Consider the following 17,907-nt stretch of genomic DNA (forward strand, 5'->3'; position numbering starts at 1 on the left):
TTGCTACGACTTTTGTTTTCAATCATGTCCCTCAGTGCTTCCTCCCTGTGCTCTTCTTCGAACCCGTGCTTAAGAATATACTATGAAAACGCGTAATGGCGTATAAGTTTGAAAACTTTACACATATAAAAAACACACAAGCTTGTTGGCCATCTGTCTCCCACTCTTAATCCCTTTTGTCTTTATCCATGCAAGTTTACTTATTTTATGCCTATAAATACATAAGTTCCTCAAACTGTTTAATCATTACCAGAAAGCAAATTTTAATTAATTAAGCTTGATTTACTCTCTCCTAATGGCGTCCACAGCCCACTTTGGTCTTACAATCTCCATAATCTTAGCCCTTCTAGTTTGTTCTGCCAATGCTCAACTTTCTTCAAACTTCTATGCAACCAGCTGCCCAAATGTTCAAACCATTGTTCGCAACGCGTTGAGGCAAGCCATTGCTAGAGATTCTCGACTTCCTGCCTCTATTCTTCGCTTGTTCTTTCACGATTGCTTTGTCCAAGTATGAACCCTAAAATCATAATTTGCTCCAAAGCATATCTGTTTAATTCTAAAGTTTTGTTACGTTAATGTACTTTATAAACATTTATAATCTGTTGGCAGGGTTGCGATGCATCGTTACTACTTGACGACACAAGCAGTTTCACTGGCGAAAAGACAGCAGTGCCAAACCTGTCAACCAGGGGCTTCGAAGCCATCGACACCATTAAAACTCAGGTGGAAGCCGCCTGCAACGCCACCGTTTCCTGTGCTGACATCCTGGCTCTTGCAGCTCGAGATGGAGTAGTCTTGGTCAGTATTCAAATGTTATTATATTTTAAAATCAAATTTAAATACAGACTAGTTCAAATAATGGATGTATTTTGGAAGTCAACGTTTTTCTGCATGCAATGCTACTGTAGCTGTTTTCATGCATGGAATTTTTTTTTTTTTGCAAGGAGAATCTGTCCGATTTCGTGGACAAATAAAGTGATTGAAGCTACAACTATTATACAAATAATTTAGGATTTCGTTTTTTTCAGCGCTTAACAAGTGAAATTCTGATATTTTATATTTACAGCAAGGAGGACCTACATGGACAGTGCCACTGGGCCGAAGAGATTCAAGAACAGCCAACCTCAACGCCGCCAATTCTCAAATCCCCTCACCATTCGCCTCCCTCTCAACTCTCATTTCCCAGTTCTCTGCCAAAGGCCTAAGCGCCCGCGACATGACTGCGCTCTCCGGCGCTCACACGCTCGGCTTTTCACGCTGTGTCGCATTCCGTAGTCGCATATACAACGAAACCAATATCAACCCAACGTTCGCTGCAACTAGAAGAGCCAACTGCCCGGCTTCTGGCGGTGATAACAATCTGTCACCTCTTGACGGGACCCCGGCCCGGTTCGATCTTAACTATTACCAAAGCCTGGTGAGCCAACGTGGGCTGCTTCACTCTGACCAGGAGCTCTTCAATGGCGGATCCCAGGATGCGCTTGTGAGGACTTACAGTACTAATCGTGCGACATTTTTTAGTGACTTCGCTGCTGCTATGGTGAGAATGGGCAATATTAGTCCTCTCACCGGGACTAATGGGGAGATCAGAAGGAACTGCAGAGTGGTCAACTGATTTAGCTTGTGGATTGATGGAGATATATTACAAAGTGTTATGAATGAATAATTTTTCTGTACTGAAAAGAGATCTCTCGTCAAGACTCAAGAGAGACTCTTTTGTTTCATATAATATTCTTGCTTGTATCAAAGACTATGCATGATTTAAGTGTTTAATTATAAGTTTTTTTGTCATTTAAAACCATCTAATTAAATTAACTCAATTTTTTTTTTATATATATTCTAATATAGTAATATTTGATTGGATAAATTTGAATTAAGAAAAATAAATAAATATTTATATCACTCAATTACAATTTTTCATATCAAATTGTAAAAAAAAAATATATATATATATATATATTAATATTTTGAAATTAATAAAAAAAATTTATTTAAAAAAATGGGTCGATAAGTGTCCAAGAACAAACTGCATTTTAGTGGGCCTGTATTGAGGCCTAGTCTCCTCTGTTGACTTCCAATCAATATGAACTATTCCTGTACCCACGTGGCCCACAATCTGTACTATACCTTCGGATAATTTGAGTGTTTCATTAAAGACCTGATGATTATTTCCTGCAGGGCGTGACAGAAGGATAGGTTTATGAAATATTTGTTAAATTTTTAATAAATTTTACTAATTATTTTTTATAAAATTATTAAATTAAATAATATTTTACTTTCAAATTTTATTAAACATTTTATTAAATTTATATTAATTTTAATTAAAAATAATAAAATATTATTGATATAAATATAAATAAAGGTGTTGACGATATATAATTATATATTTAAAGATAAATTATAATTTTTTAAATATTAGGTGTGTTAATAGATTTTTTAAGGGGTTTTCAAATTAAAAAAAATGGGGGGTATTTTTAAAAATTTTAAATTTTTAATATGTTTTTTAATAGTTTTAAAATCGATAATTATACCCCTAAAATATACAATAAATAAAGAATGTAATATCATATTACAAATTATTGAAACTATATTATAATTTTCAAAATTTATGAGATGAATATAATAAAATGTTAAATAAGATTAGAAAAATATTTATATATCCTTATTAAGTTTTTGAAAAATAACATCAACACCCAACAATACATTTTTAATATAATAGTTAAATAAAATGATATAAATATCTCTTAACTGTTAAAATTAATAATTAATTTTGATAATAAGTAAAAAATTAGAATTTTTAAATTTAACAGATGAGAATCTGTCATTTTATCAAATTTTGGGCAGGAAATAGTCATAATATTTTAAACAAATGATCTATTGATCAACTATTTTGGTTGCTTTAAAAAAAAAAAAAAATACATAAACACGAATTAAGCATGAAGAGTAATGAGTAAAATGGTGTAACAAAGACATGGGCACGGGCACAGTAGGTAGGCAAAATCTTTTACGAAGAAATTTGGTTGTGAATTACGCACTTGAAAAAGCCAATATATATAATGGCTGCTTTAGTCAAAATTAGTTTCGATTGTATCCTGTTCTACTCAATGCCCTCCACATCTCTTGAGAACAGCAACCGAAACTAAGTTCATGCGTTTTACATTTTATGACGAAGTTAAGGCTAAATAACTCCGTCCCACCCAAGGTTTGATGTATTAACAAACTCTTCTATTAACTTTTTAAAAATTCAAATATCTATCTATTAATTGTTGAAGTTAATAAAATTTATTAAATCCAAAAATATAATTGTCACTAAACTAATAAAATTAAAAAATATAAAATAAAATTTTATCTTATTTCTCTATCTTAGTTTCAAAAATTCATAATTTTCTCTTACTCTAAGTTTTTAAAAGGTATATTTTTTTTATTTTTCTAAACCGTATATTTTTTGGTCATCAAAACCACTTTTGATCAAATTCTTTAGTCCACCATGCTCTCTCTCTCCTAACACATCTTTGTCTTTGATTAGAATTCCTTTGATGTGGTTTCGTTGTGTATGAAGATAAAAAATTAATTCATTTTTGTGCACAACAACTCTTCGATTCGTTGTTGTGAGTTGATGGCAAACGAAGAGCTTATGAGAATTAAAGAGTCTAATCGAATAATTGATTGTCTTCTTATTAGCTCTTTCTTCATCTCGTTCTCTATTCTTATTGGCTTTGGAGGTGACAAACGAAGCATTGTCATCTTAGAGATAGGGGAAGAAAGTTATTTTTTTAAAATTAGAAAAATTAAGATTAAGATAAAATTATTAATTTTTAAAATTTGAAAGAAGAAAAAAGATGTAATTATATATTTTAATATTTATAATAATTTTTTTCCCTTATGACTTTTAACAAAACATAATAAATGAGATGAAAGGCAAACATTTAGTTTTTAAAAAAATTGAAGATCGGAGAGGGTCAATCAAAGCAAATCATCAAACCTCGGATGGGAAGCTCTGCATTTATAAATCAGTAGATATTATTATTATTATTATTATAAGAAACAAATAACAGAAGACAAGAAAGACGATTGGAGCGTGGGAGCACGGCACTCAGCCAAAAAGCAGCGTTGTCTTGTTTGATTATGTACTGTAAAATGTCAGGTTAAAAAAACCAAAATAGAACAGAAGGAGAGAGAGAGAGAGAACGGAAGCAACTCTAGCTTACATGGCCTCCTTGCCTTTAGGGCCTCAGCCACCACCACCACAACCGCCACCGCTACCGCAACAACCACAACCTCACACTCACCTGGACAATAACCCCCGCCGTTCCAATTTGGACTCTGACAAGGTCTTCTGATTTTTTTTTTCCTCCTTGCTTTGAATTTAGATCTACTATTCTCTTTGTTTCTACTCAGATTTTAAGCGATCCGTGCCTTTGTACTTTACCCTGTTTGTCATTGTGCTGACTTTGAGGTTCATTCTGCGTTTATTTTTTTCTTTTTGTTTTCTGTTGTTGTGAAGTGTACTGTTGCACACTGTTCATTTGCTTTACTTATTCTGGTTATGTTATGATTTTTTTTTTATGGTAGGAATCTTCATATTGATATGATGATTTTAGAAAGTAAAACAAAAGAAACGGGAAGTTTTGTTACTTCTGTTTTTTTTGGTTTTACCCTGGACAAGAGAGAATTAGTTCAATTTTACATTTATATTTTTGTTGAATTGTATGATTAAGAGCCTTAATTGCTGTTTATGTTTACTCAGCTACCCCTGAGTGCTTTAAGTTTTCGGTGATTTTAGTTCCTCTATTTTTCTTGGTTATTTCAGTTTTCTGGGGCTTTTGAGCACTGTCCTTCTGTAGAGTTTTGGTACACTTTTGGTTTTTATATCTCTTATTCTTTGACAAGCCTACCTCTGTTCTCAGGTGGGTGCTTCTTTTCCCCCTTCTAAACGGTTATAAATTCTTTGAAACTTTTTGCTTATTTACTTTATCTATGGGCAGATTGTTCTTCATTCTGTAGCCGGTTGCTTCATCAAGTGATTCTTTTGTCATTAAGTAACTTGTTTGGGATTCAAGCTTTACATGGCATGTGATTCTTTCAAGTGACTGATGGTCTTTTAGTGTTGCTTTTATTGTACTTAAATTATCTGTCAAGATCTTTGAGTCTATTCGACTTTCTTAGGCTTGTGGTTGATCTTCGGTCCTTTATGTTGTATTAATTTGTTATCATTAATTTCCATTTTGCCTTTTCTCTGTTTTAAGCTTTTAAATGTTGGTAGATGGATGAGATGTGTTAGTCCTTTTGATAGCTTTGTAGTTTTTGACGAAGACATCAAGTGTTATTATTTCCCACCAGTCAAAGATAGCTGTCTACATGAATATGTTTACATTCATTATTAATGGATGTGGGAGATTTTCGGAAAATGATTAATGTTGTAAATTCTTTTTTAACAGATTGTTGTACACATTGTACACATGTTTTTTGTGCATGGTTTTCCTGTCAAGTAAGATGGCTTCTCTAGGTGCCTAACTCTTGTCAGTTACAGGTTACTGTGGCTGTAATTTTGTCTAAACAAGTGTCTGACATGCAGTAGATGGATAGAAATAAGTGTCTTATAAGGCTGTCAATTGTACCTTTGTTAACACTCTCTGTTGCTAAAAATTGCAGGAAATGTCAGCTGCTGTTATTGAGAGCAATGATGCAGTTACTGGTCACATTATATCTACCACCATAGGAGGCAAAAATGGCGAACCCAAACGAGTTAGGAATCGGTCTTTGTTACCTTTTTTGGGGCTTTGAAGATCTCTGCAAATTATGTTTCTAACTCTTTTCTCAACTCTCTCAAGCATGAAATGTGTTATGATTTTTTTTCCTTTTCTTGAAGTTCAGTAATTAATTTCAATGATAATTAGTTTGATAAAATATGTCTATTTTCAGTCCTAACAAGTGCTTCTGTCTAAATGTATGACTTGCTAAAGTGGCATCATTTATTGATGGTGTTTCTCTTGTTTCTTGCAGACCATTAGCTACATGGCAGAACGTGTTGTTGGTACTGGATCTTTTGGTATTGTGTTCCAGGTACATAATGCAGACTTATTAGTTCACGAAAGATAATTTTCACTCTAATCCTGCATTCTGAGTATCTGTTGTGAACCCTTTCAAGGCAAAATGCTTAGAGACTGGAGAGACAGTGGCTATAAAGAAGGTTTTGCAGGACAGGCGGTATAAAAATCGTGAGCTGCAGTTAATGCGTTTGCTGGATCACCCAAATGTGGTTTCTCTGAAGCATTGTTTCTTTTCCACAACAAGTAAAGATGAACTGTTTCTAAATTTGGTCATGGAGTATGTCCCTGAGACTATGTACCGGGTACTGAAGCATTATACCAGTATGAAACAGAGGATGCCCCTCATCTATGTGAAACTTTATACATATCAAGTATGGACTTTTGCCTCCTCAGTTCTCTTTTCCGGACTTTCTGTTCCTCTTAAAATTTTGATATTTTAATATAAATTTTGTTTCAGATTTTTAGGGGACTGGCATATATCCATACTGTTCCTGGGGTTTGCCACAGGGATGTGAAGCCACAAAATCTCTTGGTATGTTGACCTTTGCACGCATCTGTTCAGCGATTATAACTGTTATTCTCAACTTTATACTTATCTGCATTCTGTAGGTTGATCCTCTCACTCACCAGGTTAAACTTTGTGATTTTGGAAGTGCAAAAGTTTTGGTATGTATTCCTTGTTGTCATTTTCCTTTAGTATTTTTGAATGTTTCATTAAATATTACAGTGAAATTAGAAACCACATAGTGATGCCCTGATGTGTCATGGCTTTATATCATGAAGGTTTTTTATGTGCATCTCCTTGTTATCAGAGTCTCAATTAAAAAGAGAATATCATGGCTGGTTGGTTGGATTTTATGCATTCATAGTGAGTTAAAACAGGCCGGTGCTGTTTTATGGAAATCAGCATTTGTATATGAGTGAGAGAGACAGAGAAGATCAACACTTTCCTATGGTTTTGTTGAAAATGAGCGGGTTACACATTGAAAGAGTAAGAGAAGTGAAGAATTATACAAGGGCTATTGTTTCATGATCTTTTGGGATGATGATCATTTTCTGCTTTATGTTTGGAAGCACTGCTGTAAAGACTCCCCTACTATCCACTGCATTAACTCATGGTTGAAGGGTTTGGCTGGGTGCAAGTGGTAGTAAGTCCTTTGGATTCCCATAACTTTTCCTGTTTCCTGTGGTGAGAGCTGATGGGTAGCTCTTTTTTGCTCACATTAGAGCAAACAGTTATGGTTATCCATGGTTTTTCTACCTAATGCTAGAGCATGATTCTATGGTTATCTTTGAGTGTGTGAGAAGTAAATCCCAAATAAGTAGAGTGAGATAAATGAAGGCCTTCTCTATAGGAGACGGCCCTTGATCTGTTGGCTTAAACTTTTGGGTTCCAAGTGATGTCCAGCTCATCTATGAAGCCTTAGTGTGGATATTGCACAACTAAGTATTGTGGCAACAGATTTACTGCATGTTCTTTTATTCTTTATTTTTTTGTATGGGTAAGTTTTTTCAGCCAATAATATGTGTTGGAATGCTGTTTTACCAATACTGATGAGCAAAAATAATCTTAGATTGATCTTTTGTTTGAACGATCTTCTCTTTTCTGGCTTGGTGTCAGGTCAAAGGAGAAGCTAATATATCATATATATGCTCTCGTTATTATCGCGCTCCAGAGCTCATATTTGGGGCAACCGAATATACAACATCAATTGATATTTGGTCTGCTGGCTGTGTCCTTGCTGAGCTTCTATTGGGCCAGGTTAGTGACTTGCTTGGCAATATGGTCACTGCCAGAATTTATAGCTTTTTCGGTACATTTTTATCTTTGATCTCAGTGATATATCTTTTATTACTAACATTATCTTATTTGGTTTGTCAATTAATAAAAGATTCTAGTAATCTTTTATTAATAAAAGATTTCGGTAATCTTCTATTATCACGGTAATCTTAAGTTTGTTCAATTTTATCTTTATTAAATTTTTAGGATAAAAAGGCTCTTATTTTCAATTAAGATAATAAGTAATGGGAAAAATATTTTCGAAAAAATAATATTGGCAATATGATGACAACTTGAAAAAATAATTTAATTAATTAATTAAATTTCATACATCGACAACAGGAAAAAAGTTAATATATGATTAACATGAAGAATATTTTAGGAAATACACAAGCAAATACTTTAACATAAAGCATGTTAATTAAACCAAACAAAATACTAATTTATATCCATTAATTTTTTAAGGGTATTTAAATAAAATAATGTCTCAATATTCTTTTATTTCTGCCAACCGAATATAATAATTATTTATTCAAACCAATTTTTCCAAACATGGTAATAACATATACCGGATGATTTTCTAGGTAATTTTTCTTTGTGATATTCTTTCATTTTTTATAATAAAAAATTACTTGTACCAAACACACCCGTAAAGCTATTTGTTAAATTTTATTCATTTACTTGTCTATTTTACTCATTTCATATATTCTTTTTCATAGCCTTTGTTTCCAGGGGAAAATGGAGTGGACCAACTTGTTGAGATTATCAAGGTGAAGCTCATTTATCTTTGATTATTGAGGTTTATAAAGCTCAAACAATCATCTGATCATGTCTGAGTTGTCTTATTGTAGGTTCTTGGTACTCCAACTCGAGAAGAAATTAGATGCATGAATCCAAATTATACAGATAATAGGTTTCCTCAGGTTAAAGCTCACCCTTGGCACAAGGTATGTGATTAACTAATTTCTCTTTTTGACATGGAAATGGCTTGATGTTATCCTATGAATGGACTTGAATTCAAGAGCAGGATGAAGCTTTTACCATAATAAAATTATAACAATACAAGCTGACATAGTGTTCTTAGGAGATACTCATTCATGATGCACTTGTGAGAACTCATGCAAATACTATTTAAGTATTCTAAACATGAGTGTATTTTTTAAAAGCTTGTGTATCCTTTGATTCTCTAAATTGTTACATATTGTATTTTCATTTACCAACAGGGTTTGTTTCTTTGTTTGTAAGTCAATCTGTAACTGCCAAGACTGTTATTTGTTTCACATCCTTTTATTTGTGTATTTATTGTACTGTTCTTTGATTTCAGGTTTTCCACAAACGAATGCCTCCTGAAGCAATTGACCTTGTTTCACGGCTGCTTCAGTATTCACCAAGTCTTCGATGTACCGCAGTGAGTAGGACTTTCTCATCTATTGATGGAGATGGGATCTTTGTCTTTTCTAAAATCCCATTTCAACATCAAAGCTTTGTTGATGTAATGACTTTCCAATAAAAATTACTCAATCCCACCACAGCATAGTGTTTATATTGTGGTCTTAGCTGAGGCTTCTCTCTGTTTGAGATTTTATCATGTCCAGTTAAAACAGCAATGCAAAAATACTTCTTTTCTTGGTGACTTCCTTTTCTGATTGACTTTTCTTTGTTATTGCAGCTTGAGGCATGTGCACATCCTTTCTTTGATGAGCTTCGTGAACCTAATGCCCACCTTCCAAATGGTCGCCCTTTACCCCCTCTGTTCAACTTTAAACAGGAAGTATGTCTACAATTTATTAATTTTGTTTATTAAACTGCCCTATGTTAGAAGTACGAGTCATAGTTGTTGCCTGGTCATCATGTGTTTTAATGACCCTGAAATTTATATTTGTATATTGCTTATGCACTGAAGGCCATCCTGTTGAATGTCGTAACACCTTAAGTCAGAGACAGGACCATCAATGCATTAATTTAGGCAATATGAGACCCCATATCTGTCATTTTGTGATCACAATCTCATTCAGTAGCCAATATTCATGATGTCTCGCGTTTTTTGGATCGTTTTAGTAGTTGATGATATTTCTTATATTTAATAGTAGATTCTAGCGCAATTAGAATTGCTACTGCCCTTTGTCTATTTTATGTTGCTATTAGTCCTTTTTAATTTAGTATACCTCTGCTGTGGGAGTAGTTATTTCGTATGTCTATGGATATCCATTCAAATTGATGCTGGTCAATGTTTTCGGCTATACATATGTTTAGGAGATTACTTTAGGTGCTATGTGATGAGATAACTTTTGTTCATTGATGTTTGTATTCTTTTTTTTTTTCTAATCAACTCTTTATTTTTAAATATAAATGCAGTTATCCGGAGCTTCACCTGAACTGATCAACAGGCTGATACCAGAGCATGTAAGGCGGCAAATGGGTCTCAGCATCCCTCATCCAACTGGCGTGTAAAAATAATGACATAAAATAAGGATGGCGTCATCAGTTGATGGAAGTAAAGTAATGGAGGAGTTTATTGTGGTCAATATATAAACTCAAGCATTCTGGCTTTTTTCAGTAGATTTTCTCTGGCCTTGCAAAGATGTATGCATATAGCGGCCATTATGGCATAACGTGGAAGTCGGTGGTTCTGTCAATTATGTCTCGTACTAGCTCAAACATACTGTTTCCCTACTTGTGTAAATTGTTTTGATAGTGAAGATTGATCCGAGAAAGCTAGGAGTATAAAAGGTGACTCACTTTATTCATGTATAGCTAGCTAGGGGCTTCAAATGCCTGGCAGGAGCTCAAGGGCTCATTCGCAGTTTGGCTTGCTTTTTTCACTTGAACTTTGTGTTTATTTCGCCAGATGGTCATGTTGTCTTTGAATGGAAGCTAGATTTCTCCTTATTGCAGATTTCGCTCTTTAGATTTGCTTTGTTGAACTGGCAAAGCTTGCAATATGAAGGATGTTGAGCAGAAAGATACCTCGAGCAATGCTACCGTTACAGTTATTTAATGATAATAACGTGACAGTGTTGACATATGATAGTGAAAAGATATTATCATATCACTGTTATATCAGTCTGTGTAATTTTTTTTATACACAAATTCTACACATATAGTATGAATTGATTATCATTCAAATAAATATAATAAATAGAAACATTATTTATTTATTTCATTCTTATAAATATCATATGGGTATTTAGGAACTGATCAAACTTGTTATCACAGATCGTTGAATGAGGACAGAATACAACAACTCTGGCAAGTGCAAGATCATAAAATCATAAGATCTTATTCTGAAGCAAAAATCGATTAAGGATTCCAGTGAAAACATTTATCTTGATGCGATTCAGTTTGAAAGCAAGGACCATTTTCTCTTATCTTCCACACACAAAGCTTACACAAATCCCTGCCTTGAACGAAGATATCAAACCATTTGAATCCTCCCTCAAAACTGAATTTGCAATAGAATCGAGTTCCCCCAGCAAAGTTTCTCTTAAAATGAAATTCAAAATTGGCTCCATAAACAAGCACATGTTCACCAAGATCATCATCGGCAGATTTACAATGAGCAGCCATGTTGTTTTGTGTTTCCAAATCATTGATTATGATAACAGTTATCTTCTGCCCGGTATATTCCAGAGACTTACACATGCTCACCATTGTAAACACTATCAATAGATTTAACAACAAATTGTTGAACACACTCATGCTTAATTTTCCAAGAGTAAGAAATTTTGACCTCTTTGCTTCTCAATCACAAGAGTATTGTATTTATTTATATCAATGAGTGAATAAAGTAACCGAAATTATTTATTTATTTTTGTTTAATTTTGGAAAGAATAAATGTAAAGATTATATTAATTATATGACAACTCATTATTTTTTATGACCATATGCCCATATGTATATAAATTTATTTATTTATTTATTTGTTTATTTATTATATTACCTAAAAGGTGAGCAGCTTTTCTCTTTTTGTGTTTAATGTTTGTGATTGCAAGTCCACAATTATCAAAGAAAAAGTTACCTCAATTTGGAAGTGAACGTTACATTCATTTAATAATTTATAAAATCAAGAACAGTATGGCTTGATTTTGTATGATTCAAATAAAATTAATAAATTCATTCTTATCAATTATCATAATAAATTTCATATATGTGTCTTTAACAAATTGTAAATAAAATTTTAGATGAATTATAGCCTACGAATTTGAAAAATTTGGCATGTGATATTCATGTAATTATGATTGGATTTGTCTGAATTGAGCTTGAGCTCACTACAGTGGAGCTAAACTTATACTCAAATTTGTCAAACTTATTTCAAAGGTATTGGAGCTCGAGTTTAAACTCAAATTGAGTTTTGAGTTCTGTTTGATACTAAAATAATGATGGTTTAATGTGAATTAATTAAAATAACGTTGTTTTAGTCAATTCGTATCGATTTTTTTAAGCTTATGAGTTTTACAAACTAAAACACCCTTAAAAGTTCAGGCTTGCTAAGCTTTGCTTATTTTCTTAGTTCCCTGCTTTGTGATCTCTTTTTGAGTCATCTCGTGGGATTTTCTAAAATGTTTTTCTTTGGTGTTTGGTTGAGCAGGATATTAGTTACATCAACTTTTTTTGTATAGCTTTTGTAATTGATATTTTTCTTATATAGTCTTGTTATTTTTTGTCTTATCTCGTCTGTCTATCGAGTAAGAGACGATTCGTTTTTCTCTTTATCGATGAAGACAAAAGACGACAAAGATTCATCGTCTTTTGTCTCCATCAATGAAGAGATAAAGACAAATAGAGAGACAATATGATTTCATCTCGTCTCTTATCTTTATCGATAGAGATAAAGTTCTTTGTCTTTATCAATGTCATTTGTCATGAAAGGAGAAGGTGGTTGCCATCGTCGCCAAAGTGGGTAGAAAGCCTTAGGAATTTGGAAAGAAAACCTTAAATTTTTATTTTGACAACCCTAACATTAAATCCTTTAATATATTTTGTTCCATCAATATTTTAATGCAATCTGAAGTTGAAAAAAAGAAAAAATATTGCAATGTTAGTCTCTTTTTTACGAGTTAAATATAAGAAGAATGACTTTCTTGATTAAATTATATTAAAATAACAAGTTCCATTCTTATAGAGAAAAATAACATTTTCAAAAATGTTTGTCCAAACATTTTTAGTGAAATTATTTAATTTTTAGGATATACACTTTAATAAGACAAAAATACCCTTTTTAACTTATAACATTTTACTCCCGCAAACTTTATTCACCTAAAATAGTTGCCAACAATTTCTGAAATTTTGTGGGATCAATGCAATTCCACTTGGGATAGCATCAAAATTCAATCGAACTTGCATTTGAATAGTAATTTCATCAAATTAGTACTATTCCAACATAAACCCAATCAAAATCACAATGATACAGTGTAATTTCAAGGGAATTGTACCATTCTGATATGATTCTGATACTGTATAGATTTGAGACAGATGAGAGTTATAATTACGGTTTTTATTTTATTTTTTCTATTTAAAATAGGAGTCTAAGTGATTAATTTTAAATTTGATGGGAGAAAATATAATTTGTTTGTTCTTAGAGTATAAGTGATATTAATCCTATAATATTTACATATTTTATAAATTGAAAATACATTTATAAAACTTATGACAATAAATCTATATTATTTATATACTTAAATTATATACTAAATATATATATATATATATGATTTTATTGTATACACACAAAAAATACACAAATTAATAGGACAATTATTTAATGATAATAACGTGATAGTTGTTGATATATGATAGTGAAAAAATATTATCATATCACTGTCATATCAATCTGTGTAATTTTTTTCATACACAAATTCTACACATATGGTATGAATTGATTACCGTTCAAATAAATATAATAAATAGAAACATTATTTATTTCATTCTTATAAACATCATATGGGTCTTTAGGACTTGCTATTACAGACTGTTGAATCAGGACAGAACACAACAACTCTGGCAAGTGCAAGATCATAAAATCATAAGATCTTATTCTGAAGCAGAAATCGATTAAGGATTCCAGTGAAAACATTGATCTTGATGCTTTTCAGTTTGAAAGCAAGGACCATTTTCTCTTATCTTCCACACACAATGATCACAAAAATCCCTGCCTTCAACGTAGATATCAAACCATTTGAATCCTCCCTCAAAACTGAATTTGCAATAGAATCGGGTTCCCCCAGCAAAGTTTCTCTTAAAATGAAATTCAAAATTGGCTCCATAAGCAAGTACCTGTTTACCAAGATCATCATCAGCAGATTTACAATGAACAGCCATGTTGAATTGTGTTTCCAAATCATTGATTATGATAACAGTTATCTTCTTCGGGGTAAATTGCACAGACTTACACATGCCCACCATTGTTGACACTATCAATAGATTTAACAACAAATCGTTGAACACACTCATGCTTAATTTTCCAAGAGTAAGAAATTTTTACCTCTTTGCTTCTCAATCACAAGGGTATTGTATTTATTTATATCAATGAGTGAGTGAATAAAAGTAACCGAAATTATAATTATTTAGCTATAATTTCGAATTTATCTTTTTTGTTTAATTTTGGAAAGAATAAACGTAAAGATTATATTAATTATATGACAGCTCAATATTTTTTATGACCATCTGCACATATGTATATTTATTTATTATATTACCTAAAAGGTGAGCAACTTTTCTCTTTTTGTGTTTAATGTTTGTGATTGCAAGTCCACAATGATCAAAGAAAACGTTATCTCAATTTGGAAGTGAATATTACATTCATTTAATAATTTATAAAATCAAGAACAGTATGGCTTGATTTTGTATGATTCAAATAAAAGTAATAAATTCATTCTTATCAATTATCATAATAAATTTCATATATGTGTCTTTAACTAGTTGTAAATAAAAATTTAGATGAATTGTAGCCTACGAATTTGAAAATTTTGGCATGTGATATTCATGTAATTACGATTGGATTTGTCTGAATTGAGCTTGAGCTCACTTTCAGTGGAGCTAAACTTATACTCGAGCTTGTCAAATTTGTTTTAAAGGTATTGGAGCTCGAGTTTAAACTCAAATTGAGTTTTGAGTTCGGTTTGATACTAAAATAATGACGTTTCTTAATATAATCTAACTTAACCGCAAAAAAAAAAAGATAATGTTCCTTCTTGGGAACCCATAATTTCGTTCTTCCATGGTGGACAGGCCGAAAACGGGCCTTAATTGGGCCGCTCTCGCTATTCTCACTTTCAAAAGATTTATGAATTGTATTAGGGCTCTTTTCGGGTACGAGATTGGAGAAGGATAATTGTTCGCGGCCTTTTTGTGGTCCCAAGGAGAGCCGTCGTATAACCCGCTTCGTTTTTAGCTCTTCATATTAGGGTTTGGTTCGACTCCATCCTCACTGAACAGCAGCTGTAACTTCGGCGAACGTTAAATCGAGATGGTCGTTCTCTCTCATAGTGATTTCTTGTTTGATTTCACTAAGTTCAATTGAATTGATTTTTGCTATATTTTTTTAGCTTTAATGATTGAATTGAAAATGATAGCGCAGGCTTCAGAGAAGAAATTGCAGAACCCAATGAGGGAAATCAAAGTGCAGAAGCTTGTTCTCAACATCTCTGTCGGTGAAAGTGGAGATCGTCTCACCAGAGCTGCTAAGGTTTCGCGCTTTTTTTTTTTTTTTAACACTATTGTTTTTACTTTTTTTCATTTGTTTCAATTCTTTAGTTTAAAGCTCAACGGCGATTTGTTATTCCAGGTGCTGGAACAACTCAGTGGCCAAACTCCCGTTTTTTCAAAAGGTACATTATTTACTTGTGTTTTATTGATAGTATAATCTCCTGAAATTCTGGGAAAAATATGGAAAGATTGAATAGGCTTCAGAAGTATTTGGCGTCTGCAAAAGTTAATGTTCTATTTTTACATAAACTGAGCCTAATAGAACTATGAGTTGGGTTTTTTAATAATTTATATAAGTTTGTGGTTATGTCATCGGTTTTTATTTCCTGAAACTGCACTATAATTCATAAATAAAATTACCCAAAATTTTAATGACGGTTCTGTATAAAATGTGTGAAAAGTCATCTATTTGCTTTTCCCTGGGGATGTTAGTGTTTGAGTTTTGTCATATTTTTTATAGCTGGGTTATTAAGAGATGAAGGGGCAGGTTGCAGTAGAGCTTAAGTTCAAGTATTCTCTGTCTAAATGTATTAAATATTTCTGAGTTCCTTTAAATAAGCCATGTTGGTCGTCTTGCATCTTCCCACTTGTTTCAAATTAAGTTAAGGTATTTTTAAGTATTACATATTCTGACCATAGGAATGTGATTAAAAGTTTTTGTGTTCTGCCTTTTGGGCATTTGGGAATGGCAAATGCTTCTTGTTGAAATTTTTGCCTAAGTTAAAAGAATATGAATGTGGCTAAATCAATAAATTGATTGCTGTTCATTTTGCTTCACCACTTGTTAAAAAAATTTATATATTTTACTTTATATCAGTTTAGTATCATAATAATGTTATTACTTTTTGTGGGCGATAGCAAGGTACACTGTTCGTTCCTTTGGTATTAGAAGGAATGAAAAGATTGCATGCTACGTCACAGTAAGGGGTGACAAAGCAATGCAGCTTTTGGAAAGTGGATTAAAGGTGAAGGAATATGAGCTTCTGCGAAGGAACTTTAGTGAAACTGGCTGTTTTGGATTTGGTATCCAGGAGCATATTGATCTTGGAATCAAGTGAGCTTATGTTTACTTTGTTTTTCTATAAATTTTATCTAGTCTGCTAATCAGGTTTCAGTTTGTTTGGTGTTACTTTGACTTGGTTAGTTTGCTTTGCTGAGATATAACTGTATATTGGCTATTCGATTGATTTTTTTCACATAAATTTGTGCTTGATTAGCAATTAAAAAGTATGTTATGAGTGCATGTTATTTGAGAACATACAAATAGTGTGTGTAGTGCTTACCCATTTTGATGGTAGGACTGGAATATTTAATCACATTCGCATTTTGTTTTGGATCAGTACATCTGATATATTTGTTTACAACTTTGTTGTCTTCTAGGGTTTATCATAAATCTCCCTTTTGGTGACTGGTAAAATCTAGGAGGTTTAGATTTAAAATGAAGCATTTAATTGGTAGTGTTCTCTTTTGTTTATGTGATTCGTCCCAATTCAAAGGATACATTCTATTGATGGTCTGGCATGGGGATAAAGGTTATTTTTTAACAACTAAGGGGTTTCTTGAATATTTGTTGTGAGTGGTTTTCCCGACCAAGCTTAGTATATGAGGTCAAAGTAAGTGTTAATAAACCCGTGTTTTTTAGCTGCATTGATTCTTTTCTTGTTTACCTGTCGCTAAAATTGGTTTGCTTGTTTATTTGCCATTATAATTGGTTTGACTGGAGTCTCATGATTATTAATTGCACTACCTGTCCGCATCTGATGCATTCTTGATTTGCATTAGATCTATTAATGTTTAGTTTTGCCATTTCTTTTAACTTTCAGGTATGACCCGTCAACTGGTATTTATGGGATGGACTTCTATGTCGTTCTTGAGCGCCCAGGTTACCGTGTAGGTCGACGTCGTAGGTGCAAGTCTCGTGTTGGGATCCAGCACAGGGTTACAAAGGATGATGCCATGAAATGGTTCCAGGTCAAATATGAGGGAGTGATCCTTAACAGGTCACAGACAGTGGCTTCTTAAGCACAAAGCAGATCTTTACAACCGTTTGAGATTTTGCGTTCCTCAATTCACAGTTTGTAGACAATGATTATTTCTTAGATTTTGGCAAGCCTTGTTAATGCATTTGTATGAACAAGATATATTGTGTTCCTTCTTCAATGTCATCAAGATTTATATGATTACTCTATTGTTTCCACATTGATTTAGCTTGTGGGCACGCTTATACCATTCATTCACTTTTTCTTCGTTGGCACAAACCTACAATATTCACCCTTGCAAGAAGAAATATTTGAATTTTAGGTTGTAACAAGGGTCCAATGTTATTGATGCAGAACGCCGCTGTCGTCTTGTCTTAGCCGGTATATTTATTTG

General features: G+C 32.7%; 3 protein-coding genes across 5 annotated transcripts; all 3 read left to right on the plus strand.

The window, feature by feature from the left end:
• The first annotated feature begins 230 nt into the window (after positions 1–230).
• On the plus strand, positions 231–1,798 carry LOC123222918 (peroxidase P7-like). The gene is made up of 3 exons (XM_044645945.1): positions 231–508; positions 610–798; positions 1,067–1,798. The coding sequence occupies exons 1-3, from the start codon at positions 296–298 to the stop codon at positions 1,613–1,615; spliced, it is 951 nt and encodes a 316-aa protein (XP_044501880.1). The 5' UTR covers positions 231–295; the 3' UTR covers positions 1,616–1,798.
• A 2,253-nt stretch (positions 1,799–4,051) lies between these two features.
• LOC123223917 (shaggy-related protein kinase eta-like) lies at positions 4,052–10,724 on the plus strand. 3 transcript variants are annotated; one of them, XM_044647395.1, is made up of 12 exons: positions 4,052–4,331; positions 5,653–5,797; positions 6,004–6,063; positions 6,149–6,421; positions 6,508–6,582; positions 6,660–6,716; positions 7,672–7,812; positions 8,550–8,600; positions 8,682–8,777; positions 9,155–9,238; positions 9,500–9,601; positions 10,186–10,724. In XM_044647395.1, exons 2-12 carry the CDS (start codon positions 5,729–5,731, stop codon positions 10,279–10,281), a joined length of 1,104 nt encoding a protein of 367 aa, XP_044503330.1. In that variant the 5' UTR covers positions 4,052–4,331; positions 5,653–5,728; the 3' UTR covers positions 10,282–10,724. The 3 variants fall into 3 exon arrangements, with proteins under 3 accessions (XP_044503330.1, XP_044503329.1, XP_044503332.1); XM_044647394.1 differs by having other exon boundaries at positions 4,054–4,331; positions 5,653–5,745; XM_044647397.1 differs by lacking the exon at positions 4,052–4,331 and adding an exon at positions 4,887–4,907.
• Positions 10,725–15,136: 4,412 nt separating this feature from the next.
• Positions 15,137–17,717, plus strand: LOC123223918 (60S ribosomal protein L11-like). The gene is made up of 5 exons (XM_044647398.1): positions 15,137–15,298; positions 15,407–15,514; positions 15,614–15,656; positions 16,393–16,588; positions 17,358–17,717. The coding sequence occupies exons 1-5, from the start codon at positions 15,296–15,298 to the stop codon at positions 17,554–17,556; spliced, it is 549 nt and encodes a 182-aa protein (XP_044503333.1). The 5' UTR covers positions 15,137–15,295; the 3' UTR covers positions 17,557–17,717.
• The last annotated feature ends 190 nt before the right edge of the window (positions 17,718–17,907 follow it).

The sequence above is a fragment of the Mangifera indica genome, chromosome 8 (genome assembly GCF_011075055.1).
Source record: "Mangifera indica cultivar Alphonso chromosome 8, CATAS_Mindica_2.1, whole genome shotgun sequence".
In the NCBI taxonomy this organism is placed as follows: Eukaryota; Viridiplantae; Streptophyta; class Magnoliopsida; order Sapindales; family Anacardiaceae; genus Mangifera; species Mangifera indica.